At 51.2% G+C, this 27326-nt stretch overlaps 2 protein-coding genes, 2 non-coding genes and 1 pseudogene across 4 annotated transcripts in view; 1 reads left to right on the top strand and 4 right to left on the bottom strand.

Annotated features, from left to right (window-relative positions):
- The first annotated feature begins 226 nt into the window (after positions 1-226).
- LOC147991894 (exocyst complex component EXO70B1 pseudogene) lies at positions 227-3014 on the top strand (annotated as a pseudogene).
- Positions 3015-5796: 2782 nt separating this feature from the next.
- On the bottom strand, positions 5797-5870 carry TRNAV-AAC (transfer RNA valine (anticodon AAC)). The gene has a single exon. It is a non-coding gene; the product is annotated as a tRNA-Val (tRNA).
- A 2726-nt stretch (positions 5871-8596) lies between these two features.
- On the bottom strand, positions 8597-8670 carry TRNAV-AAC (transfer RNA valine (anticodon AAC)). The gene has a single exon. It is a non-coding gene; the product is annotated as a tRNA-Val (tRNA).
- Positions 8671-8869: 199 nt separating this feature from the next.
- Positions 8870-12460, bottom strand: LOC147991891 (cation/H(+) antiporter 15-like). The gene is made up of 3 exons (XM_087526516.1): positions 11416-12460; positions 10315-11310; positions 8870-10227 (listed from the first exon to the last, which is right to left on the bottom strand). Exons 1-3 carry the CDS (start codon positions 11605-11607, stop codon positions 8908-8910), a joined length of 2508 nt encoding a protein of 835 aa, XP_087382642.1. The 5' UTR covers positions 11608-12460; the 3' UTR covers positions 8870-8907.
- Positions 12461-13660: 1200 nt separating this feature from the next.
- LOC147991889 (uncharacterized) overlaps positions 13661-27326 on the bottom strand; it is a 75226-nt gene continuing 61560 nt past the window's right edge. The window contains exons 2-4 of the mRNA XM_087538856.1: positions 17679-18376; positions 15012-15028; positions 13661-13951 (exon numbers count right to left, since the gene is read on the bottom strand). Of these exons, the coding sequence (XP_087394982.1) occupies positions 13661-13951; positions 15012-15028; positions 17679-18376 (1006 nt within the window). The remainder of the gene's footprint in view (positions 13952-15011; positions 15029-17678; positions 18377-27326) is intronic.

The following is a 27326-nucleotide window of genomic DNA, read 5'->3' as shown; positions in this document are numbered from 1 at the left end:
CTCCGAGAGATGACGTGCCTCGTACTCTGATGCACTTAACAACCCATTCAGCAACTCTCCTTCGAACCAAAACGTTTACTCGATTCATCTTCAACTTTGTCTCTGTACAAGTCGCCTCAAAGTTTAAGTTTGAATCTCTCTCCCCAACACAAAGTCTGCCCCCAAGCGTCCATGGTCCATCATCCTCCATAGTCCATCGGTCCGTACCTCCGCGTCAATCACGCCCCTGCTCCACGCCACGCCGTCATTTCCACCTCGGTGACTTTTCTCCCCGTCGGCCACTTTGCACATCCTGTCGCGCATGCCACGGCCGCTGTCTTTCGCCTCCCTCGAGGCCACGCCGTTTTCACCATCCACTCGTCCCTCTCGCCGGGCTCATCCGACCGTCCGCCGCGAGTTACCCGTCCCACGCGAGCACTGCCAGCCACCACTCGAGCCGAGCGCGGCCGCTTCCGTCCCGCGCCCACTACCAGTAAAGACGACGGCCAGTAGTCCACGCGCTGTCGTCCTCCGCCACAAGCAACCGCGTGCGAACGGAAGTCATCGCCTCACCCGCCGCAGTCCACAACCACCACCACCACCCGAAGCCGCGTGCGGGGAGCTGGAAACCTCGTCCAGATCGGAGCCAGCCGCAGACCCCCCGTGAGGACGCCGTCTTCCCGCGACCGACCCGCACACCCACCCACCCACGGGGCGCCGGCGATGGCGGAGGACGGCGAGGAGAAGCTGCTCGCGACGGTGCAGCACATCGTGCAGACGCTCGGGAGCAGCGACACCATGACGGAGGACATCCTCAAGGTCTTCTCCAACTACGACGGCCGCCTGTCGCTCGACAAGATCTACGCCGCGCGCGGCGCCGTGGCGGCCGCGGCGGGCGGCGGCGGGGGAGGTGGGGGCGGAGGGGAGCGCTCGATGCCGGCGTCGCCGCCGCTGCCCCCGCCGCCCGCGGCCGCCGTGCCGGGCTCCTCCGCGAGGCCGCCCGTCACCTCCATGGAGCGGACCGTGCGCACGCTCGACCGCCAGATCTCGCAGTTCGTCACCATGGACCGGCTGATCTGGGCCGACTCGGGCGACGCCGACGCCTTCCTCGAGGCCGTCGACGACCTCATCGGCACCGTGCAGGAGCTGGACGCCGCGGGGACCAACCGCGTGCTGCTCGACCGCGCCGACGAGCTGCTCAGCCGGTGCATGGCGCGGCTGGAGGACGAGTTCCGGGCGCTCATCGAGCGCCCCGACGAGGCGGCCCCCTCGGCGCCCGGCGGGTTCGCTTCCGACGGCAGCGACGACGAGGAGTTCTACGGCGGCGCGGACGGCTACGGCGACGAGCCCATCCCGATCGCCAAGCCCGTCACCGACTACGACGTCGTCATCGACGCGCTCTCGCCGGGCTCCATTGCCAACGTGCACCAGATCTCGCGCCGGATGGTGGACGCCGGCTTCGGCCGGGAGTGCGCCGAGGCCTACGCCGCCGCGCGGCGCGGCTTCGTCGACGAGAGCGTCGCGCGTCTCGGCGTCCGGCCGCGCACCGCCGAAGAGGTCCACGCCTCCCCCTGGGAGGAGCTGGAGTTCGACATCGCCCGCTGGATCCCAGCCTTCAACATGGTCTTCCGCATTCTGATCCCCAGCGAGCGCCGCCTATGCGACCGTGTCTTCGACGGTCTGGCCCCCTTCGGCGACCTCGCCTTTATTGCTGCCGTGCGCACTCAGGCGCTGCAGCTCATATCATTCGGCGACGCCATTTCTTCCTCCAGCCGCTCGCCGGAGCGCCTCTTCCGTGTGGTGGACATGTATGAGGCCGTGCGGGACATCCTCCCGGACCTTGACCCTGTGTTCTCGGACCCTTACTCCGCCGCACTCCGCGCAGAGGTCTCTGCAGTGTGCAACACCCTTGGTTCCTCAATCAAAGGTATATTCATGGAATTGGAAAATCTCATCCGCCGGGACCCTGCCCGGGTTGCCACACCTGGTGGTGGCATACACCCCATCACTCGGTATGTCATGAACTATCTCCGTGCTGCATGCGGTTCGCGGCAGACATTGGAAGAGGTGATGGAAGGCGACCTTGGTGCTGGCGGTAGAGCTTCTGCTGCCGTGGACCCTGACCGCCCCACGTCTTCACTTGCTGTGCACATCGCATGGATCATGGACGTTCTGCACAAGAATTTGGATACAAAATCTAAGATTTACCGAGATCCCTCACTGGCTTGCATCTTCTTGATGAACAATGGCAAGTACATTATCCAGAAAGTGAATGACAGCGAGCTAGGTGTTCTACTCGGCGATGACTGGATCAAGCAGTTGTCAACTAGAGTGCGTCGCTGGAGCATGGATTATCAGCGTTCAACATGGGGCAAGGTTACAACTGTGCTGCAGATTGGTGGTTCTGGTGTTGGTGCACTCCCAGCCAAGGCAATGCTGCAGAAATTGCGGATGTTTAATACCTACTTTGAGGAGATCTACGCAGTACAATCAGAGTGGGTGGTAGCTGATGATCAGTTGCGAATGGACGTTAGGGCAGCAGTGGAGGATTCAGTGATGCCAGCATATGCGGCTTTGATTAACAGGTTAAAATCAGCTCCTGAAACTGGACGTGACTTGTACATCAAGTACACCCCAGAAGATGTCGAGGCACATATCCAGCACTTGTTTGAAGGAGCAGCAAAGTGATCAGTTGATCAGTACCTTGTGGTTCCGGTGATAATCTATTTTTCTCTGAGATTTGTTAAGTTGCTGGCAGGGATCTTGGTGAATATCTGTTCCTCAGTAATGGTGATATTCTTACCTCAACCTTGTAGTGTTGTATCATTTGTATTTTGTCCTCCATGAAGAAACTATGGGGTTTGACAAATGGTGTACATGATTATGATTGTAGGTGTGTGTATGTCAACTAGTAAGGTGATTATTTTGTAACAAAATTAGGGTCCCATTTTGGTTCCAATCACTCCTTCAGTTTATCATTGTGACTGTTTTATGGGTGACTTCCAATGTTAATTTTAAAACTTCATGTGCTATAACATTTCCAAAGAATTGCTCTGTTATGCTTTTGTGGAAGGCCCTGTTATAATTCTGTGGAAGGTCCAATTCTCTGATTGCCAAAAATCTGTTCAAATTATGAAATCCATGGCAGACCTGAACATGCCATTACCAGTTTATCACTTCATCCATGTAATGTTATCAAGAAAGAGATGCAGATAAATTGGTGAATTGTTTCCGTGCCAGGTGAGTCTTTAAAGATATGCTTCATCATATAACCTAGAAATTTAAACAAGGTGTTCTGCATAGTTCACAAATTTATGTTGTTGTTTTAGAATGTGGACTGGTTGCATCTTCTAGCAGTTATTCTGTGGGAATGAGTAGTCTAGTCTCGGGATGCCGGACTTTGTGTGTTTCACTTTACAGGTTTTTGTTTTGTAGCTGAAATATCAATCAGTGGCTGTTTTTTTTTCATTGAATTGTTGATACTTTTGTAAGCTGGTATCCCCAGCACTCCATTTATATTTTGCTTTTGTTTTAAGATTCACATTAACTTTCATTAAAAAACGCTGAATGCTCTAAAAACTCGGTAGTGAGGAACTTCATTGTGCAGTGTACGTACCTTTTTTCAGAATTCATATGGTAGTACCCAGAAACTTCCATGAAAGAAAATTAGATGACACAGCTCTATTTATGTCGACGGTGGTTGCTGATGTGCAGTTGTTAGGATATCATTTAGGCCTATCATAGATACATGTCCAGTGTAGCTGCCAGCAGTCAAATACACAACTGTTATACTTGTCCACTAAGTGACAATATAGGTTCAGTGTTAAGTAATTTTCGTTTCCCATGAAATAAATTTTGTTCGTCAGTTAGGGCATGATGCTGTTATGACCTAGGACTAGGAATAGTCACACAGTGAGCACATACAGAGGTTCCCTTTTCACTAAATTTGCTAGTCCCTCCGATCCGACTTAATTGACGGAGCCTCTATACAATGTCCATTTCACATTGTATAGAGGCTGCGTCAATTAATTTGGATAGGAGGGAGTAGTTAAGTTATCCTATATTATTTGTGTCTGCTAGTTTACCTTTACCGTCCCAGTTTTGTCTGCTTAACGAAATTTCTCATTGTAACTTCCTGCTGGAATCATTTTTGTTTGTTTATTGATGTTTCTTTTACATGATGTTATTTTCTTTCTCTACCGTGCGTAAAAGACGGGGCCTGGTTCCCCTCTCATGTCAGCGGCAGTGAGCAGAGGTCGGAGCTTATGGAACACTTGGAACTGTTGGAAATTGATTAAATTTTCTCTAATACAGCGGAACTGAGTTCAAGGGTATACAGCTTAACAGTATTCTCCATGTTTTTTTTTCTTATAAAACACTCTGTTCCTGAGGTATGTGATGCAGTGGTAACTGTACATTTTTTTTAGTAACACTTGTGACTTTTTATTTCCACTGCAGATAATTGGACATGCCCCTCTTCCCTAACTGTAGATTTAGGAATGGAAACATTGCATATCACCGGACATGCTCCATCATCCTCAGTGCCCTGTACTGGGGCTTGTAGGTTCATGCATGGAAGTTGATTGAACCAAATGTACCCTTTGAAACTCTGGGGCTCTCAAAGTGATGCCAGGTAGCAAAGGAGGTTGGAAGGTAATGTGCAGCCCTCGGCCTCCACTACCAGATGTTACAGTTCCTGGTATTGCAGTGCACTATCAGTTTGTGTTTATCAATGTTAATTGCTCCTGAAAGTTGCTGGTAAACCTACCGTGTTGATCCATAATCTGGACAACCCAGTGTATTTGGCACCTCTCAGAGGTCAGAACGAACAGATTTGAAGTTTTTTTTTTTTTGAAATGGAGGCAAAAGATTTGCCTCGTCTCACTAATTAAGAAGAAGAATGACAAGGTCCTAGAGTTTCATAACCACAAAGGTAACCAATATGCCATATCTGACTGTCCCGTTATCTAGTAGTTGCAGCGCAAACTTCACTGGTGCTGCTGGAATCACTCAGGTGGCGCACATTGGTCGGATTAGGTTGGGACGTACTCAAGGAGAGTCCTGTGTATAAATTATTTCTCTGAACAGGCAAATATTGCATATACATTCAGAAGGCCGGGGCTTGTTGGCTTAAGGCTGTGTTAGACGAAGGTTCGCTGATGATGATTACCCTAGCTGCATCTTCTTCCGCTTGAGGTCCAGGAGAGACTAGAAGATCATGGGAGGATCCCCACATCGAACAGTTTTTGCCTCTATAACTATAACCAAGGTAAATGGTTTTAAAGCAGTTATGGTACAGACAACTATGGATGTTGTTTGCTTGATTGAAGATCTGTTTTAAGGTAGAAACGGCAAGTTTGCATTCTGCACCATGTGCAATGCATACAGCAGGGATCCGGCTTGCCTGCTCCCTCCCCGTGCTCCCATCCGTGCTCCCACTTAATCCTACGGCTGTCTTTTTTTCTAATCTAATCATCTCCCCCCTGATTTTAAGGGGGTGGGGCCAAGCCTAATTTTGCTCCAATCAAATCAAGCCACGTAGACGGGAGCACAGATGGGCACACAACGGGGGAGCAGGCAAGTCTCGTCCATACAGCAGAGAGCATTTGGACTGCTGCTGCTGGTGTTTGATTAGTTGATTGTTACTGCCATGCCTTGATTTCATTCCAGTAACAAGTTATTCCAGTATGTTAGAAGAAAATGGGTTTACATTTTTGCATGTTCAGTCAATTATTAAGTTTGGTCGTTGGGAAAAAGGATGCTGTGAAGCCAAATAATCTCTTGCTATAATTTAAAAAGAAAACCCCAAAAAATATATGGCTTCGCCCGGGTTTGAACCGGAGACCTTCAGTGTGTTAGACTGACGTGATAACCAACTACACCACGAAACCGTTATTGGATTAGGTCGCCTCGTTTTGTATAAGTACCTTGTTGACACACGTTTATTTATGTTAACGGTGATTGCTGATGCGCAGTTGTTAGGTTATCGTTTAGGCCTATCATAGACACGTGTCTGGTGCAGCTGCCAGCAGTCAAATACACAACTGTTATACTTGTCCAATGCGTGACAGTATAGATTCAGTGTAAAGTAATTTTCATTTGCCATGAAATAAATTTTGTTCGTCAGTTAGGGCATGGTGCTGTTATGGCCTAGGACTGGGAATAGGTCACACAGTGAGACATACATGTCCCCTTTTCACTAATTTGCAACTTATCATAGTCCCTCTGATCCAATATTACTCGTCGTTGCTTTAGTACAACTTTACTCCATATTACTTGTCGCTGCTTTAGTACAAATTTAGACCGGACGGAGTATATTATTTGTGTCTGCTAGCTTACGTTTACCATCTCAGTTTTCTCTTCTCAAAGAAATTTCTCATTGTAACCTCCTGCTGGAATCATTTTTGTTTGTTTACTGATGTTTCTTTTACATGATGTTATTTTCTTTCTCTACCGTGTGTAAAAGATGGGGCCTGATTTCCCTCTCATGTCAGCGATAGTGAGCAGACGTTGTAGCTTCTAGAAAACTTTTTTTTTGAGGGGAAGCAAAGTTTTATTGCTTACGTGTGCGTGGGCATATCACCCATAGCACAGCCAGCCACAATGGGCGGAACATCGGACTCCCAGTACAGAGATTCAGAATTAAAACAACACTGACCAATCTTAGCTAATTCGTGGGCTACAAGTACTGGCCTCACGACGACACGCTCGGACCTCGCTGAATGAGAACCACATCTTCATTTGAAGCTTCAGGTCCTCGATGACTGGAGCGTATGGCGACGAGTCGGCACGGGCAAAGTCCAGCGCTTCTTCTAGCAGTTTGGAATCTGTTTCAAAAGCCACCCGTAGCATGCCAAGATCAGCAGCTATGGTGATAGCACATTCCATTGCTCTTAGCTCGGCCCCAAAAGCATCAAAGATAGCATTGGTACTTCCTGCACCTGCATGAAGAATATTACCAGGTGGCGGTCTCCAGCGTGTGCCAGTTTTGGCTTTCACATCCTTGCCAAAAAACTCAGCATATTCAAGACTATAGCTCTTCGTTCGCCGAACGATTTCCTCGGCTGACAGAGGAAGCTCGCCTTCTCGTACCTTGTTACGGTTCTGCCACCACTGCCACCACATGGTTAAAATCACAACTCTCTCTTGCTCTTGTAAGGCCCATAACATATCCAATGTCTCATGTACTGAATGTGCTGCTTCAAGTCGCGCCCGGGCATGTTCCGTATCAAGCTTCTAGAAAACTTGGAGGGGCTAGGAACTGATAATATCTCCCCTGGCCCTAATACAGTTGAATTGTGTTAAAATGGTATGCTCCTCAACAGCACTCTGGATTTTTCTTTCTTCTTCTTATAGAACTCTTTGTTCCTGAGGTATGCGATGCACCGATAACTGTAGGTTTATTTTTCGAGTAACACCTTGCGACTTTTTATTTCCACTGCAGATTGTTGGACATGCTCCCTCTTCCTTAACTGTAGATTTATGAATGAAAAGTATATGTTATATTTCCGCTGCAGATAATTGGACATGCTTCTGTCATCCTCAGTACCTTGTACTGGGGCTTGTAGGTTCATGCATGAAAGTTGGCCTGAACTAAGTGTCCACTTTGAAACCCTAGGGCTCCCAGAGTCAACCTGAATAGCACAGAGGGTCAGAAGGTAGTGTCCAGCCCTCGGCCTCCACTACCAGACATCATGGTTCATGGTACTGCAGTTCTCTATCAGGTTGTGTTTATTAATGCTAATTAGTCCTGAAAGTTGCTTACTGACTTGCTGTAGTGATCCATAATCTGGACAGCTCAGTGAATCTCAATGTTGGCACCTCTCAGAACTAGCAGGTCTCAAATTTCAAATTTGGATCCAGTAACCATATGCCATAAGCCCATAACCTATCTTATGGCAGCATGCCTGTCCATTATCCAGTAGTTGCAGCGCACATTTCGCTGCTGCTGCTGCTGGAATCACTCATGTGCCGCACATCGGTTGGATTCGGTTGGGATGCGCTCCGGGAGAATCTTGTGTATAAATTCTCTCCTTGAACAGGCAATATTGCATATAAATTCTAGCCATGCCATCGTGATGACCAAAGGGGGTGGTACCTGAGAGAGGCTCTGCAATCTTAAAGCTGTGGCTTGCCTTGCTGCTGTTGATGGGGCTATCAGGTTGGGAGTGGACCAAAGTAATTTTTCAATCTGACGCCTTCAGCCTGGTGTGAGCTCTGAGCAGCAACGATTATGACAAGTCGGTGATTAGTGCCCTGGTGAAGCAGGTGCAGAGGCACTGTATTTTAATTTTTGATAACTTCCGTTTTGCATTCAGCCGTAGGCGTAGTAATTCTGCAGCTCATGAACCTGCTAGGCCGCTGGGTTGCTACATCTTCTTTTCTTCTTCTGCTTGAGATAACTGGGAGATCATGGGAGGATCCCCCGTCGCTGAATTTTCGCCCCTACAACTATGGCTAAGGTAAATTGTTCTGCAGCAGTTAATTATAGAATTGAGTTAAATCAATTATTAAGTTTTGGTCATTGAAAAAAAAGATATGCTGCGAGAACTACATGTTCTGAAGTTTTTAATGGCTTGCTGGTGTATTATTTATTTAAAAAGAATAAAACAAATTATGGCTTCGCCCGGGTTTGAACCGGAGACCTTCAGTGTGTTAGACTGACGTGATAACCAACTACACCACGAAACCGTTGCTGAATGTCGTCGTATCTTTCGCTATAAGTATAAGAATTTTCTAAGTACAAAACTACCCCCACAGCGGGGGTGTACACTGTACTGTACGCAACATACGAACTGCGAAGCGATGAACTGAAAAATGTCTATTTGAATCATCAGGTATGCTAGGAGTGATGCTAGGAACTAGACAGGTCAACATCTACAATGCAAAGGTCAAGATCACGTCAGCGCTGCTCGTCCCCGCGCCGGCCTACTGCCGGTATCTGCTAGACACGGCGGTGGTCATTGCCCGGTCCGGCGTCGGCGCCGCGGCCCCGTCGTCGCCGTGCCACACGTCCTGGGCGCCCGGCACGGCGGCGTTGAGCCCGCCCTGGTCCTGCTGCTTCATGATGAGCACCGAGTAGGGCGTGTCGAAGTCGGAGGACGCGAGCAGGTCGCCGATGACGCCCAGCTCCGGGCACTCGCTCCAGTCCGACAGCCCGTTGGCCGACATCACCGGGTACCACCTGTGGCGCATGCCCACGATGACGAGGTCGTAGCCGGCCTTGTCGAGCCCCCTCAGCACCTCCACGATCTTCTCCATGTCGCCCACCAGCTCCTCCTGCACCTGCAGGTTCATGTACTTGCTCCGCGCCGCCAGCGCCTTCACCTCCTCGATGGCCTTGTTGTCCACCCGCCGGTCCGCCGGGTCGTCCTTGATGCCCCGGGTCGGCAGGAACCGGATCACGGCCGCCCTCGACCCCGGGTGCCGCGCCATGCGCGTCGCGTACGCCAGGGCCTCGCGGTCGTCGCCGCCGCCGAAGAAGAGCGCCGCCACGGCCGCGTGGAAGCCGACGGCGCTCGCGCGGCCGCCGGACGACGACGACGACGACGCCGGGTGGTCCTGCATGATGAAGGCGCTCAGGCCCACGCTCCCGGCGTTGCGGTCCACGAAGACCCCCACGGAGCACGGCGCCACCTCCAGCACCTTGCGGTTCACCACGCGGAGCCCCATGGCGGCGCGCATGCCGCCGGCCAGCATGTGGCGCTTGTGGTAGTGGAGGAGGATGAGCGACGTGCGCTTGTCGACGGCGAGGCGGCACACCTCGTCGTGCATGGAGGAGTAGGGGGAGATGGTGGTGAAGGACTGCATGGACACGGCGCCCTCCGGATGCCGCTGCTCGTACTGGAGGAAGGCGTTGATGATGCGGTCCGAGTCCGTGGACGGCGCGCTGGCCGACGACGTCGGCCCGATCCTGGACGAGGCGCTCCGGCGGAGCTTGTGGGGTATGAACACCGGCGCGGAGCGGCCGGCGATCTCGACGAGCTGGAGGAGGAAGAGGGCGACGGGCGTCTGCGGCGTGGCGTGCGACGCCTCCAGCAGCGACAGCGTGCCCTGGACGTGGGACTCGTCGTGGATGCACGCCAGGATCCGCAGGTCGGCGTCCGCCTTGAGGTGCTGCACCGTGCGCCGCTTGTACACGGCGTAGCGCCGCGCCGGGTCGTACAGACAGCTCGCCACCGGCACCGACACCGCCGTGATCACCACCGACGAGAACACCAGCGCGCTGAACATGTGCTTGTCGATCAGCTGCCCGTGCAACCCAAATCAGTCTTGCATGTCAGTGTACGCACCGGATCACGACTAGCGAGATGATGATTCAGATAAGTTAGTCACCTTGTTGGTGACGAAGAAGCTGAAGGTGATGACCTCGACGATGCCCTTGGAGTTCATGAAGAGGCTGAGAGACACGGCGTCCAGCGGCGGGATGTCAAGGCACAGCGACGACGCCAGGACGCCGGCGAGCTTCCCGAACCACCCAAGGAGCAGAATCAGCTGCAGCCTCCCCCAGTGTATCTCCCACATGTCGGTGCTGAGCCCGGTCATGGTGTAGTAGAGCGGCAGGATCAGCCCGGTCACCATGGCCTCGATCTTCTCGCCGAGCGCCGTGCCCAGCGGCGGCCCGTCGGGGATGGCCAGACCCAGCATGAGCGCGCCGTGGAACGAGTTGGTGCCGATGATGTCGCTGTAGAGCCCCACCAGGAGCACGATGAGCAGGAAGAAGAAGACGTACGCCTCGTCCACCGGGCTGCCCGCCGGCGTGCGCTCGATCACCAGCAGCGCGATCGGGCGCACGACCAGCAGTATGAAGGCGACGAGCGCCGCCACCGACACGAACGCCCAGAGCGACGTGGCGGGGGACACGAGGTACGCCTCGGCGAGCACGTATCCCACCATGATGAGCCATGCGATGCCGTCCGTGGTCATGGACGCCGACATGGCGATGCGGCCGAGGTCCGAGTTGAGGAGGCTGAGCTCGGACAGGATCGGCGAGAGCACCGCGAAGGACGTGAGCGAGAGCGTGGCCGCGAGCGCGAACTGGAACGTGAGCCGCGTCGACATGTGATCCTCCTCCTTGGACAGAGCGTCGCCGGAAAACCCCGCCGCCGTCAGGCCCAGCGCGATGAGGAAGCCGGAGAGGCCGATCGTGACGCCCTTCTTGCCGGACCGGAGGGCCTGCATCGGGTCCATCCGCACACCGATGAGGAAGATGACGTACATGAGACCGAACGTGGCCACCGTGTTCAGCACCGGCTCCCCCCTCGCCGGGAACACCAGCTGCTTGAACCACTCGTAGCGACACAGCAGCGACGGGCCAAGTATAATGCCGCCCTGAAATCAGCACCAAATTGAGCACACACTTTCTCCATGGATCCACATCCACCCCAAGAGATCGATTCAAGCCGACGATCTTGTCAAATCATGGAGCTAGCGTACCATGATGTCGGTCACGACGCGGGGCTGCTTGAGCGGCTTGCAGAGGAGGTAGAGGACGCGGGTGACGACGACGATGAGGACGAGCTGCACACCGAGGAGGGGCAGCGACGACGACAGCGGGCTGCCGCCCTGGAAGATGTTCCGGCCGGTGCCCGTGGTCTGCGGTACGACATAACAGTCCACCTTCTCCATCTCATCAATTCCTCCGGCCCGACGTCGTTGGCGATGGCGCGGTCGCCGCGGGCACCCGTGGTTCCTCTTGCCCGACGCCCGTGGCCTCGTCGTCAGGTTGTTTCTTCCATGGCGGTTTGCATGGTGGATGTGAGGAGGCGAATACCAGAGAAAACAATGACATGTCAAAAAAGTTTCAGAGCATGATAGCCTTGAGAATATATTGTGCTCAGCTTGTTTCGCTGGATTCTTGTGGCTAGGAACTGCAAGCCTAGTGGATTGTTCGATCTAGGCGGGTCGATCTCGCGTCCAAGAATAGCAAATTAAGCTAAATTTGAACGGTCAAGAACAACATCGATGCATGTCATGCAATCTTCTCTCAAGTAACAAAATATGGTTTTGCTAAAAGCTAAATCCGAGATTTTCTTATGTCTAAATGTATGCCTCCAAACTATGAAATACTCCCTGTATAAACTAATCACTAAGATCTAAACACTCTTATATCAGTTTACATAGGAAGCACTACATATTAAAAAGATATCGAAGACCACGTTGAGAAACTTCTTAGCAGATGGCGAGCCAGGAATTTATCCCATGGAGATGCCGTTGGCAGGCAACGGAGCTCCAGCAATGGTCGTGGGGTCCATCAACGGGATCGCAAGACAAGACGCAAATGAGAAGGTGGATAATAGAGAGTAGAGGAGAGTGCAAAAGAGAAGGATGCAGCTGTAGTTTTTGCAGGTGGCCATGGGGTGCTAGCACATGGGTTCAATGCAATGTGAGGATCTTGTTTGGATAAGGATGATATGCATTTGTATGTTGCTGGTGGAATTTGTTAGGTTAGTGAGTGAAAACTCAAATGATGCAATGAATGTGTGCTTGTATATCTTTTGTGATATTACAATCAGCTGATGCATCTGCTATTGTTGAACTATTTAGAGTGAATTACTTCTGCAACATTGTCAACAACTGTGAACACAAGTTTGAGGAAGTTGTGGATAGCAGAACCTTAGTAAATCATACAAAATCTTTGACAGGTTCATTGTGTGAGGACATAAGAGAATGATCATGTGAATATCCATCGCATCACGGTGAAGACTAGAAGGGACTACTACATGACAACATAATTTACAACATGGCCTAACCATTTTCATAAGACCAATACCATTGCATAGAAAAGGGGCACCTAAACAACTTCACAGCATTGCATAGGACTATACATCACAAAAGTCCACAAAATTCTCATCATTTCAACACTCTTCAACAAACCTACCGCTATTAGATATCCTGGGACATTTGATCAGGTGCATCTTGTGTCATGTTGACCTCAACAGCATCACCCCCATCTTCTTCCGCACCTGAGAGAACCCGATGTTAATAGGTTCACGGGGTCGCATTCCATCTTTGTCAACCACAAGAACATCAACATGAAAAAGGCACGACAGAGGTCTACGCCAGCCCACAAGTTTGCGGTGTGGTTTAGCATTTTGCAACTTGTATGAAACTACACTGGCATGCAGATCAAGTTGTTGTATATTTACATGTGTGAGAATTTAAAACACAATCTACGATTAGAGTATATGTGGGTCCTCACTCACTTGGATCCATGGCGAAGATATGGGGAAATACTCACGTCTATGTGTGATCATCAAGGACGGTTACGCAACTGAATTCTTTCTTGTGGTAGACTGGTGGTGCACGTGACAGTGTTCTAGCATTTCCTCAAGTAAACACATGTAACATATATCTAATAAAGATAATGGCTTGCATTCTTAATACTCAGAGTTACTAGCAACGAACGTATAGCATCGTACCGTTGTTTACCCAATGTTAAGACATGGATTCTGACGCCCATCTAGTCCGAATTAGAGAAGGTGATTTGATGCACAACATGATCATCTACATATATCATTACAGTTCTACCTACCATAACGCTATGCAGACCTGCAGAGAAAGGCTCCCTCCTGACCTACATCAAGTATGCAATATGCTCAGCTAAAGGATCCGGATGGCTACCAGCATAACGAAGCTACCACAGTCAGCAAAAAAAAAAAATCCTCCTTCGGCTGCCATCTCAGTCACCCAGCTCCCACAATGGTGAGACGGTGAACTCAGCATCGAACCCATCGACCTGGTAATCTTTACCATAGATGTCGGGGTGGTACACCAGTTTCTCAGTGATAGCATCAACATCAATATACATGGCAATGTCCTTCAAGTAGTCAGCATAAACTTTCTCTCGCTCAGCCCAAGAAGCATCCCCATGCCGAGAGATCCACGCGTCGTCACCAACACCATGCACCGGCATCGTCTTGACTTCATGTTCACAGAAGACAGAGACAGCGACCATTGGCTTCACTTCGCACTACTAGGAAAAGGGTTATAGATGAAATGGATATTAATGGCGCACCTGACATGTGGTGCGCCACTACAATATAGCGGTGGCGCACCATGTGCAGGTGCGCCATTAGTGTGGAAGACACTAATGGCGCACCAGATACATGGTGCGCCACTAGTAACATTTTTTTTCATTTTTCCAAACATACTAATGGCGCATCATGTAGACAGTGCGCCATTACTAGTTAAAACTAGTAATGGCGCACTGTCCACAGATGCACCATTACTAAGTTTTTTTCCCCTAGCTAATGGCGCACCGCCAGGGGGTGCGCCATTAGTAATCTTCCCCCTAGCTAGCTAATTCGCCCGATCCCTTCGTCCCTCCCTCCACTTCCCCCCTCGCTCCACACCCGCTTCGACGACCCCCGCGCCCCGCCTTGCCGTCTCGGTCCTCGCCGCCGACCCACTGCGCCGCCGCCCGGTCTCCTCCCCCGTAAGCCCCCCTCCTCCTCCGCCCGTCCATCGCCTTCGGCCTCCTGCCCCACCCGCCGCCGCCCCACCCGCTGCTACGCCGCCATCGCCGTCTTCCTTGAGCTCCTCTCCCCTCCTTTGAAGAAGCACTGATTTTTTGGCCCCTCTCTCTCTCACGCTCTCTCGGCCCCTCTGTTAGGTTTTTCCTCACCCCACCCAAGCGCGCCGCCGGCTGTCTCTCTCCTCCAACTCCGACCCCTCCACGCCTCGCCGCCGGCGCCGCCGTCCCCCGACTCCGCCCCGCCCTCACCACCTGACGCCGGTGAGTTCCTTGTCTCTCTGTCTCCTCTCTCGTGTGTACTGCTCTAGTGTGAACTGCTAGTTTGGATTGGTGGCTGCCAGTGAATCAATTTTGTATGGTGCTGGCAATGTTGTTGGTACTGTCAATGCTTAGTGTGATTTTGTTGGTACATCCAATGATCTTGCTAGTGTGAATTGGCTGCTGCTGCTAGTTCGGTTGCCTGATGTGCTTCTGTATGGTGCGTGGTAGATAGTGGCTACTGTGACATCAGATTAGCAATTTTTGGACGACGACATAACTGAATTTTTGGTCTAACACCAAGATCTCCTACTCCTGATCAATTGAATGAAACCCACTGTTGACTGTACCAATTGAACAAAGCTGCAGGGTACATTATATTAAAGATTTCCTACTTTAGTGATTTTTAGGAAGAGCACTTAAAAAATTTAGTCAACATTGATTTCCTACTTTAGTCAAAAATTATTTGAATTAGTTTTAGTGCAACAGAGGCAACTCAGAGTTTGAAAATGGCATTAAAGGAATTTGTTTTTGGGGTAAATTCTATTATGAAATAATTCCTACTGTTATTTAAAATATAAATGAAATGATTTGGAACACCAAGCAAGAGTTATGTTTCAAGTTGCTGAACCTTTTCATATAAGCTTGCAGAAGATTTAATTGATCATACAGAAAATGAAAAACGAAGGTCATACCGATCCTAGTTGGTATTATTTTTCATGGCTAGAAGATATATTGTTGTACCCCGAGTGAAGGGAAGGAGTTTGCTGGGTTTTGTCTTCGACCATTGTGTCGTGATGATTTTGCAGGTACCCCGAGAGGCCCTTGAGTTTGCCGGAATGTCGATTAACTTCCGTTCCGGTAAATTCGGGTACTCCATATGTCCTATTTTCAGCAAAGGTCATGCTGAAATTTTTCGTGAATTTTAGCATGACTTTGCTAAAAATAGGACATATGGGGTACTTGCGACAAATGCATGGGCCGGGGTATCTTAGTACTTAATTAAGCAGGATCAACTGCCTCTTGTGTTATACATATAGAAGTGTGATATCAACTCATAGTTATTACTAATGTCAGTTGCTCGTCATCGATAAACCCTAATCTGGAAGAGGAACCACTCATCCTATGTAGTTTAGAATTATGAACGTAGGAAATGTCGTCATCGGACGACGAAAGTCTCCCGGGGGAGTGTGACTGGTGCCACGACGATCGAGGTCTGTGCGACAGGCCTCACCTGGACGACGATCGGCGCTTCAGCATTAAGCTTGAGGAGACCTTCGAAGTTGAAACGGTACGCAACGACGACAATTGTTTTTTTTTCATAATTAAGCATGACTTCAACTATTTCAACGTGTAATTTTCATCTTTTACAATTCGAGTATAGCTTATCCCATGCCATGCAAGATGCTATGTCTTGGAGAGGATGGATTTTGAAGACCATGAAATTTCTGAAACAAAGAAAATTCACCTAAGGACTCATCATGATGTGGACTTTGAAGTAAATCTGTATAATTCTGAGAGCGTAACCCATTTTGGTTGCAAAAATTGGGAAGCATTTTGCAAGATGTATGGTTTTGATGAGGGTATGCTTATCACCATGGATCTTGGTAATCCTGACATCGACCAAGACAATATGGACATTTGGGTCCTTGTTGATACGCCTCCAGTTCTACCGCTATGTGAGTTTCTCAAACATAGTTATTAGCTAATTTATATTGTTTATTTCAAAATAGTTGACAGCTTATTTTCATTGACAGCTTATTTTTATTGTTCAAAGAATGTGCGGGAGATGGTAGACAAAACCCACTACACCGATGGCTCCGAATTAACAACTTACAAGGAGAAAAATTATCTGGTCAGATTTTGTACTGACATTGAAAATTACAATATCTACAATCAAACTCCTCAACATTATGGTCAATACGTGCCACTAGTGCATGTGTTCAACTACCGTAACTACCATGGAGATACCCTGGTAAGATTTTTACTATTACGACATCCGTACATCTTTTGCATTCTTCTAAAAGTAGTACATCATTGCTAACTATGAAGTTATTACTATGTTTTTCAACAGATAATCCCAGAGAATTGTGTGCCTCATTTGATGTATCAGAAAGGTAGTCTTAATGTTTTAAACATACAGCCAGGTCATCCTAGGAATCTCAACTGTCCATACGAGATTTCTAAAATAAGTGGAGACATGAAAATCAAAGGATGGAAAAATATATGGACAGTCGTAAGGAGGTTCTTGGAAGCAAAAGGAAGCGAAGCGCAAGAATTGGAGACAGGATGTTCTCCATTCTCCATAATGGAGAGTCAGGGTCTATATTGTTTTATGCTATTTTACATTAAATAGGGTATTTAGGTCCTGCCTAATAGTGATGATCATGTGCTAAGAACAATTAAGTAGGGTTGGTTCGATGACTATCAAGATGATGATCGTATGACTTGTTATTAATAACAAGTAGAAGTTGTATGATGATGATTAGTAGGACTTGTTAGGATTAGTATTACTTCCGACAAACTCGCTACTCGCGGTCTCGAGACTTGTAGTGTTCTATGTTTGTTCGGTCTTTTGAATTCGGAGGCTAATATGATGAATTGTATTCGGAGACTAATCTTTTATTGTATTTGATGAATCTGCTCTTGCTGTGTGGTGCTGTCTATATTCTGTCCAATAATATATTTTGTAACCTGTGCAAAAATCAGAAAAGTAAAAAAACCCTAATATTCATACTAATGACGCATCACCCCACAGTGCGCCATTAGTATGCCAAAGTACATGGGTAAATATGGCCCCCTGGGAGGTATACTAATGGCGCATGTTGGTCTATACTAATGGCGCACGGCATGGTGCGCCATTAGTATATAATACTAGTGGCGTGGTACTAGTGGCGCACCAGTAGTGCGCCATTAGTAGGCAAAACTGGTGCGCCACTAGTAGGTCTTTTCCTAGTAGTGTCGCGCTCACCGAAGACAGAGGCAGCGACCATTGGCTTCACTTCACACTCACCGAAGACAGAGGCAGCGACCATTAGCTTCACTTCACGATCACCGAAGACAGAGGCAGCGACCATTGGCTTCACTTCACGCTCACCGAAGACAGAGGCAGCGACCATTGGCTTCACTTTGTGTTCACCAAAGACAGAAGCAGCGACCATTGGCTCCACTTCACACTCACCGAAGACAGAGGCGGTGATCACCGGCTTTACTTCATGCTCATCAAGGATAGAGGCAGAAGCCATCATCGGCTTCACTCCATGCTCAATAATGACAGAGGCAACAGCGAGCATCGGCCTCAGTTTACGCTCAACAAAGACAGAGGCAGCAGCGGCATAAGGAGAAGAAGACGCGGGATGGCATTGCACTGGCTGGGCGGTGGAGATGAAGAAGGCAGATGGGAAGTTGACGATTGCGCCGGAGCCAAAGATGGCCACGTCGGCCCTGTCGTATGCGAGGGCGGCGTCAACGGTGCCCAGCCAGTGTCGCTTGCCGCGGTTGGGCTCACGGACTTCAGAGACCCACCTGCCCCACCTGCGCTGCCGAACACCCCGGTACATGTGGTCCCTATCCTCCAGACCACCCTCTCCTCCAGGAGGAGCCGCCACTGGAGTCTTGAGAGTGGCACTGCTCTTGGGACGAGCCCGCTTTGTCCTGATCGTACTGCACACAAAGAGCGAAATGCAAAAAGTCGCCCCCTGGGAGCGCACCGGCGCTAAACCGCGCACTGGGGGCGTGATGCCCCCAGTCGCGGCCCCCCACGGGTTTTTAAAATGTTTAAATTCGGCGCAAACACAACGCAAACACGTTCGAGTTCGTTCAAATTTAAACATATTTTACAAAAAAAAGGAAAAACTACCGCGGGCTACCCCTGCCGTCTCCCTCGCCGCCCGCCCACGCGGTTCTACATGCCGAGGAGGCTGTAGAACCGCGCGTAGTCACCGCCGCCGCCGTCGTCGTCGTCGTCGCCCCCGCCGGCACCTCCGCCGTCCCTGCTGCATCCCTCCCCCGGTTGGTGCGGCGGGTTGGACGGTCCGGGGGCGTCGTCGTCGTCGTCGGTGTCGAGGACCACGACATCGTGCTCGTCCTCGCGCCCATGCTTGCGGGCGGCGATCTCCTCCAGGGCCCGGCGCTGCCGGACCATCTCGTCGCGGAGGTAGTCGTCCCGCGCCCACCGCAGGGCGTCCTCGTCGGAGAAGCCACGCCGGGCTATCTCCTCGTACTCCGCGGGGAGGCCGGGCTCCGGCTTGGGCTCGACGAGGACGAAGCGGCCGGTGGGGGAGGCGTTGTCGCCGATGCGGACGCCGGAGCTGCGGGTGCGCGCGCTGACAGGCGTGCCCTGGGGCTCCGGCTTGACGGGTCGGAGGTGGAGGCAAGGGGAGCCGCCGGACGAGGAGGAGGACCCCCCGATCTCCATGCGCCTCGGGGTCCAGGAGCTTCCCCGGCGGCATGGGAAGGACGGGGGAGCGGGGTACTCAAGGCGCGGCGTGTTGCCGCCCTCGATGTACTCGAGGACGACCTCCAACGTGCGCCCAGGCACGCCCCACCACCGACGCCGGCCGACGGCGTTGAGCCTGCCGGAGGGCTCGACGCCGTTGGTGGCCTCGAGCTGCTCGGCGTGACGGCGGCGGAAATAAGGCTCCCAGAGCGGGCTGTCGGGGACGTACCGTGGCCCCTCCCTCGCGGCACGCGGCAGGGACGAGCGGATGCGTGCGATCTCCGCACGTCGCGCCGCGCCGGTGGGTACCGGGGGCACCGGCACGCCGCCGGCGCTGATCCTCCACGCCCCGGGCACCCGCATGTCCGGCGGGACCGGGTACTCGGCCTCGAAAAGGAGGCGAGCCTCGTTCTCGTGTAGATGGCGGCGGCCGAAGCCGTTCGCCGCCGCGCCGTCGCCTGGGAAGCGATCGGTCATGGGTGTGATGAACTGGAGACGACGGGAGAGAGGAGAGGGAGGAACGACGACGGCGAGAGAGTGCGAGTCGCCGAGTGCGCTGGGGCGCGTCTTATATAGGCCGAGGCGCCGCCCGTGCGCTAGCCGCCGTGAGTACGCGTGGCGGGCGAGGGAGGGCGAGGGACGCGCGTCATCCGATCTTCACTGCGCCGCCCGTGAGGCATCAATGGTGCAGGCTGACCGGCGCGGCAGCTTTGGCATTGATTCGCCGCAGGAAACGAGGCGATGAGGACGACGAAGGGGCGAGAAGAGAGCCGTGTCCCTGACGCGGCGGGCCCGCGGCTGTTTCGCGCCAAAACAGTTCGCCCCGACGCCCCCGGGCGCCCCCCAGCGCGCCGGGTTCGGTCTGGGTCTGCCGGCGCTGTTTTCGGAACAAGCCGGCGAAAATCGGACTCCTGGGGGCGCGACTGGGCCGATTTTTCGGCGCCGGCGCAAAAAAAAACGCTTGGGGAGGCCTTTCTAGGGGCGCGGCTGGAGATGCCCTCAGATGTCTTGCAAACTGCGATAAACAAGGCCATGCCGGTGTTCTAGGAATGGTTAATCAACAAATGTCAGCATGGATATGAGCAAGAAGATATGCAGAAATGTTGTGCTATTCCTGAGGCTGAGTTCTGAATTGGTAGCTAGTTGAACCGCACAGAGATATCAACTAGTCGTTGTTTGTTCATTGGAAATGCATATTTGCAAGCACACTCACTGGATTGACTGAGTTCAGTTGTTGAATACTTAAATCTTAGGAGTTAGGAGCAAATGTATTTTGTACGAACTGTACCAAGGAATTGTTGTGCATCATGTGCTTTGTTATGCTAAAAATTCAGTAGACAATGCACACAGTTTTCATAAATCTATCAGGCCAAGATATCCTGTCAAACTTCCCAGAACTTACAAGTTCCAAACAGAGAAATGCACATCTTAGATATCGATGCAAACCCTGATAAACAAGGCCATGACAGCGTTCTAGAAATGGTTAATCAGCAATTATCAACATGGATATGAGCTATACGATATGAAAAAAATGGTGTGCTATGCTTGAAGCTGAGTTTTGAAGTGGTCGCTAGTCGAATTGCATACATATATCTACTATTATTAAAAGAGAATCGAACGTCGTGATGGTTCGACCTGCTCGTGCTACTTCCCCCCTCGATCGGTATCTCCGTCTCGCTGGAAAAAATCGCAGGAAATAGAACTCCACGTTCCATGGTAGCGAAAAAACCGAGATAACCTACATGTTTTCCACCTCCCCCCAACGTGTCCATCTCATCTCCAGATCTCTTTCGCACGAACCCGAACGACCCGGCTCTCTCCTCTCTCCGCGACCACGCGGCGCCCTCCCTCTCTAGGTTGGCCATAGCCCGAGTCCCCGGGCTACGACTGTCCGAGCCACTCTACCGTCTGGATTGAAGGAGGCGGCGGCCAGGGGCGGTGCGAATCCCATCTTACCCTTCATCATCACGTATGGAAGGAGGCCATGGCAACCGGCTGTGCGAAGCCAATCCTCCGTCGGAGCTTCTCTGCACATGTACGCTGTCTCGTCGATCTCTTCATCCCTTCAGTCGGCACATACTGGCGCGGCTGACCCATGGTTGACCAGCAGCGGAGGTGTGTCAGGAGTCTCCAGCCGCTGCATGCTATAGTATCAGGTTTAATCTTCTATTATATCTTGATCCCATCAGTTTTCGTTTGGAACATTCAATTCTTGTTAGTGATCATCAGGGATCCCATCAGCCCTCATATCTGGACAGATATATGAGATTTTTCATCAGTGTGTGGTTCAATTGGCATATTATTAGGCATCTGATAAAATTGCTGAAAGGTGACTGCCAAATACTGTCGGGGATATACCCCGCGGTATGATCCGGCTGGAGTTGTAAACCGGCTGGGACTTGGTAAACCGACGGATGGTAAACCGGCGGAGAGTTAAGACAGACAGTTAAGACAGATGGCTAAGAAAGACGGTAAACCGGCGAGTATTAAACTGGTAGAGTTAAGACAGATGGTAGCATCGATAGGTGTTAAGTCAATCATAACCCGGCAGACAATGTTAAACCGGCAAACAATGTTAAACCGGCAGACGTTAAGAAGCCCAGGAAGGGAAGTCAAAATAGTTTAAGTCTTAGTCCGAGATGGACTCTACATGTAACCCGCCCCTTTAACTTATATAAGGAGGGGCAAGGGCTCCCCAAAGAGGGAGAGAAAAAAAGCTTAGGTTTAGACCTAACTGGGAGATCCGGTTTACGGCGACTCCCTGGTGATGATAATCAGACCTAGCCTCAAACAGCATGTAGGGTTGTTACCGGATGATGTTTCCCGGGGCCCGAAGCTGTCTAAATCTTTGTCTTGTGTTGCGTTTTCTCGATTCCGCTCAACCCCTCTCAAGCTACCACATGGATGCGTTGGCCTCACGACTAAGTCCTCATACTAGGACATCTGCCGTGACAATTCCACGACAGTTAGCGCCCACCGTGGGGCCAGGCGCACGGTGATGTTGAGCTCTTGAAGGGATTTTTCTTAAGGATAAAGGAGCTTGCAATTTTTAAAGAAGAAGAAGAATCATTGCGGAAGGATTACAATCAGATTTGAGACTCATCCGAGATTTAAGAGAAATTAAGGTTATAATTCGTTCGAAGCCGTCGTCAAATCATCGAGATCAACAGAGCCACCACAAGTCGCCAAGGAAATATTCACGGACGTGTTATCTCACATGCAAAACTATAGTCAAACCGATCTTGACTAAGAGAAGGATTCAGATGCAGCCGTAACTCGGATACAAGACGATGACTGCCGGACAATCAAAAGCAACGCCGCTGCAGCATCAAATCCATCAGAATTATCAAACCGTTCACATGGAGACTGAGCTAATCAGCCAGCCTGTACTAAGATTAACAATTATCAACTACGGCTAGTACGAGTCGGATCACTGGAGGCCACGACCCGGCAAAGACGGCCAGGACCCGTGGCCGGTCTGGACTCCGTCTCCTGTCCGAGTCACTGCTGCGCTTCTTCTCCCGTCTGAGTCGCCATCGCGCCTCGCCTCGAGTCAAACTGCCAGCTCCGTGCGCCAAAGTCACTGGATTCCTCTGTCGCCGTGCCTGTGGCCCCAAACCGGCCTCCACGGCTGCGGCATGATGCCAAGCCGTCCGTTTCCACCATGGCCTGCTTCACCTCCGCGCTCGACCGGCGCGCCGCGCTCGACATGGGTGACCCGGACTAGTCCATCAAACACGCCCGCGCCCTCGCTTCAAACCGGCCTCCGCCACCGTCCGACCCCAAACCGGCGACCGGAGAGCCGTCGTCCAGGTCATGGCCCGCCTGAGCGTCGACAACCTTGGCCCACCTGTTCCGAGCAGCCACGGCCTTCCATCGCCGCCGGGCCGGTCGCGGCCGTCGAGTCACCACCGAGCAGTGCCGCCTTTACCTCAGTCCGGCACCTCCGTCTCCGCCTTCGCCTCCGCTCGGCCTCACTGAGAGCCGCCGTCCGTGAACCGTCGCCTTCGTCACCCGTTGGCACCACCGCCAATCTGCCGGATTACACTTCCGTATCCACTCAACCGCGCCAGGAACCGCCGCGCGACTCTGCTGATTTCGAGCCGCCGGAAGCTGCATCCGCGAGCCGGCGTCACCAGTTTTCTCCACCGTGGCTTTGTCCACCTCTGAGCCACCAAATTTGTGCTGGCACTCCCCTGCCGCCTAGTGGTCGCCATGGTCTCGTTTGCGCCACCGAGCCGCGTCGCTCGGGAAGCTTCGCCGAGCCGCCGCCTACCTAATCCGCTCTGTGGAGTCACCGCCTGTCTCCAACCTGTCTCCAGTCCGTCAGCCACCCGGCCGCCTCTTAAGTTGCAGTTGCATCGAGCCGCCGTCACTGTGGCCCGCCCCGCCGGGTCGCCAGCGCCTCCTCTGTCGCCGGCGACAAACCGCTGTCTCCGCGACCTGTCTGGCCATCATGGCCTTGTCAAAATCGGCATGGGCCACCATCCCGCAACCTTGAGCTGGCCTTACTGCTATAAACCGGCGCCCCCGAGCTTCACTCCGGCCGGCTTCTGCGCCGTCTCCACACCGCCACGGGCTTCCCCGCGCTGTCTCCAAACCGGATTCGTCAAAAACAGCCACCCGGACTCACCGCCTCGCCGAGTTACCTCCACCACCACGAGCTGGCCTCGCCATCGCTCCTACTGTGGCCGGCCCCGAGGCGCCCCCGCTTCAAACCGCTGCTGCACGTTGGCTCGCTTTGCGGGTTCCCATCTGCGCCGACCGCATTGAATCGGCCACGGCCGCCGGGTCTTCACCGCGGCAGAGCTACCACACCAACCCTCTTCAACCCGGCGTCGATGCAGAGGCACCCCTTGATCCACGACCCGGTCATGCTACTTTAAACCGGCACCCCGAGAGTGGCCACCCTGAAGTCAACTCGCCACTTTGAAATATCGGACGCATGAACTGCTGCTTCGGTCGGCCCAGCTGGGGTTTGGGGATTTTACAGAGATGACCCGGAGAAGGATTCAGACTCCGCGGTCGCCTTCGACCTCACTCTGAGCCGCCGGAGGATCTTGGGTTGTCCCGCGCCCTGCGCCGCCGCGGCTGTGTCCCGCCTCACCTCCTACGCCGCGCTGCTAGCTCTGCCGTGAGCGCCCTTGCCGGTTCGCAATAGCTTCGGCCATCCGAGTGGCCGGCGTACTACCTTTGCTAGCAAGTCGTCGTGACCGCCCGATCTGCTTAAACCGCCCGAGCGGTCCTTTTTCGTCAAGTCTGCTGTGAATTCCTCCAGGTTACAGCGCCCCGACGGCCTTGCCATTCCTATTGAACCGGCCGCAACAGCTGTCAGTGAGACACCGTGGTTTCAGTGGAGGTTGACACAGCATGGCACTCCGGGACGGTCATTATTCAAAGAAAAGAAAAGGACAAGTCTACATGCAGTCCTTCTACCCATGTGGAGATAAAAAAAATCAGTTCCTGAGGTTGCAAGTGAAATATGTCAGTTCCAACACCGCTGCCTGAAAGCGCGCACATGCAGCCGTCCCCTGCAGTCCGGTTTATATCAATCCACGCCGACTCGCCTGTCTGTGCCGAATTACAACGATGGTGTTATCCCTTCCAGTCCGCATCAGCTTGCAATGCCACGGTCGATTTATCGATTGTCCGGATGAATCAGGCGCTATCCCTCCTATTCGCATATACTTTGTTTGAGAACAATTACTCTGGCCTATATCTTTTTATACAGGACAAATGCTCACTAAAAAAGTGATGCCCTACTACGGACGGCGCGCGCTAGCTATTCTACACCGACATTTGTGCATATCACACTGATGAACCGGACCGCAAACCGCCGCCCCCGCAGTCCGGACTAAATCAACAATGCCGCGGCCGACTCTCTTGTCCGTACTGGCGTATAACCCCGCGGTGGATATTAACTGGACTGACATATCAGGCCGTCAGAAAAATTTCCGACCTAAACAAATCAGGTGAAATCCATCCATTCAATTTTTAATTGATATATTTTGTTTTCTTTTGAAAACAATTACTCGGTCCTGCAATATTTGTTGTTTTCAGGATGATTATGCACGGCAAACATGGTTTATACCACGGGTATGGAGCATGTGCTGGCAATATTTCGACTGGCGTTAGTCCGCGCCACATTACACGGGTGTGCGTAAGCCGCTGCCCGTGCAACTTGATCTACATCAACTCGCTGGGACTGCACCTGCGATTGATTGGCCAGTCCACACCGACACCGGCTTACAACGCCGTGGTTGATTCATCTGCCTGCTCCTATGGCGGACTCACCCATGATTAACTCCCGCTTCACCGTGGTGATCATCAATTCCGCGGTGAATAATTTCTGGCCTAATATATCAGGTGAAATCCATCCAGTATATTTTTTATATTGCTTTCTTTAAAAGAGCAATTACTCCGGCTTGCAAAGTTATTTAATGCAGGACTTTAAACTGCCATATTGGTGTCAATTTAAAGGCCGTCAGAAAATTTCCGGCTTAAAAAGAAGGATTCCGGTTTATAATCTGGCTCAAGGGAAAGCTATCTCTCGAAAAGCTTTGAAGCTCTCAGTATCCGGTTTAAGAATTTCCGGTTCAAAAAGAATAAATCTCTCGCAAGTTCGAGTTCTCAGAAAAGATTACGGGGACCAAAGAGAGTCTGTTGTAGAGCACAACTCAAACATAGGTGCCCCTTGAGCACATCTCACAATATCATTTGGGGGCTTCCTGTTCAAACATAGGTGTATTCACCAAAGAGAACATAGCTACTACTCTCTTGATCCGGTTATGAAGCCAATATTATCATAAGAGCACAACTCTGGTTACTTCGGTAATCCGGCTATCAAGCCAATGTTATCATAAGGGGCCAAAGAGAGTCTGTTGCACAGCACAGCTCAAACATAGGTATCCCATGAGCACAGCTCACAAATATCACTTGGGGGCTATGTTCGAACCATAGTCACACCTCTTGATAGGCTTAAAGCCACCAGGGAAATCACTTGGGGGCTCTGGTCGTATCCGAACCATAGCTTATACCCTCTTGATAAGCATAAGGGCGCCAGGGAAATCACTTGGGGGCTTTGGTCGTATCCGAACCATAGCTACACCTCTTGATAGGCATAAGGCCACCAGGAAAATCACTTGGGGGCTATGGGTTCGAATCATAGTTACACCTCTTGATAAGCATAAAGGGCATTAGGGAAATCACTTGGGGGCTTGGTCGTATTCGAACCATAGCTACACCTCTTGATCGGCGCAATGCTACAATTATGACTACATGGGGGCTTGGTCGTATCCGAACCATAGCTTAAACCCCCTTGATCATACATATACATCATCATATATTGCATCATACGTTGCATCATCATTATATCATCATAGCATGTATCATATGTACATGGATATACCGGCTTATATGGCAGGAATCGGTTTTTCAAACCAAGTTATACTTATTCAAATCTTTAATAACCAACATGACTGGATTTTTTATTATGGTTATCAATAACCAATATTATGACTGAGGTTTTCAAAGTCGCTTTAGCGCCTCGTCTTATTTTATCAACAGATATGATTTATTATACAATGGAAGGAATAGTCCCGAGTCGCTGTAGGCTTACGACCCGACACTTGGGGGCTACATTGTTCAAGTTGGGATTACATAAAATACACAAGTCTCATGTCACTGCAAGCATGCACCATGACACTTGGGGGCTAATGCAAAGTCATTGTTTGCTCACTTATTGAAGACCCGACTCATCACATCGTAATGAGCCGGCCCTTAGGGGCTACCAATTGCTCTTGTTAACAATTCAAGGTACATAAAATTTTCATCTATTATTAAAGGATCCACTGCTCAGTTGGTAAAGCACAAAGCTCTTAACCTTGTGGACGTGGGTTCAAGCCCCATGAAGGGGGTTACATCATATGATGTTATTTTCATTGAAGAATATATCAAGTACCAGCTCAATATTATCTTATTGAGTCGGCCCTTGGGGGCTACACATTGCTGCTCAAGTTTACATGATCATATTTACAAGTCCCTGCTCATTATTGCATAATAACCCGACCCTTGGGGGCTACACTGGTTGAAGTTTTTATGAGCATAAGGCAATTTTAAGTCCCAGGTTGCTGCAAGCATGACAACCCGACACTTGGGGGCTACATATGTGGAATA

Source organism: Triticum urartu, chromosome 1A, assembly GCF_056163025.1.
Source record: "Triticum urartu cultivar PI428250 chromosome 1A, HENAU_Tu73, whole genome shotgun sequence".
Lineage (NCBI taxonomy): Eukaryota > Viridiplantae > Streptophyta > Magnoliopsida > Poales > Poaceae > Triticum > Triticum urartu.
Note: the sequence above shows the minus strand (reverse complement) of the source record. Positions and strands in the feature narration are given on the sequence as shown.

Bases quoted from the DNA above. Each gene is read 5' to 3' on its own strand.
- LOC147991891 (XM_087526516.1), bottom strand. From the start codon at position 11,607: ATGGAGAAGGTGGACTGTTATGTCGTACCGCAGACCACGGGCACCGGC. The intron at 11,311-11,415 runs GTACGCTAGCTC...TGCTGATTTCAG, and splicing joins GCGTCGTGACCGACATCATG to GGCGGCATTATACTTGGCCC. The intron at 10,228-10,314 runs GTGACTAACTTA...TTGCACGGGCAG, and splicing joins GCTTCTTCGTCACCAACAAG to CTGATCGACAAGCACATGTT.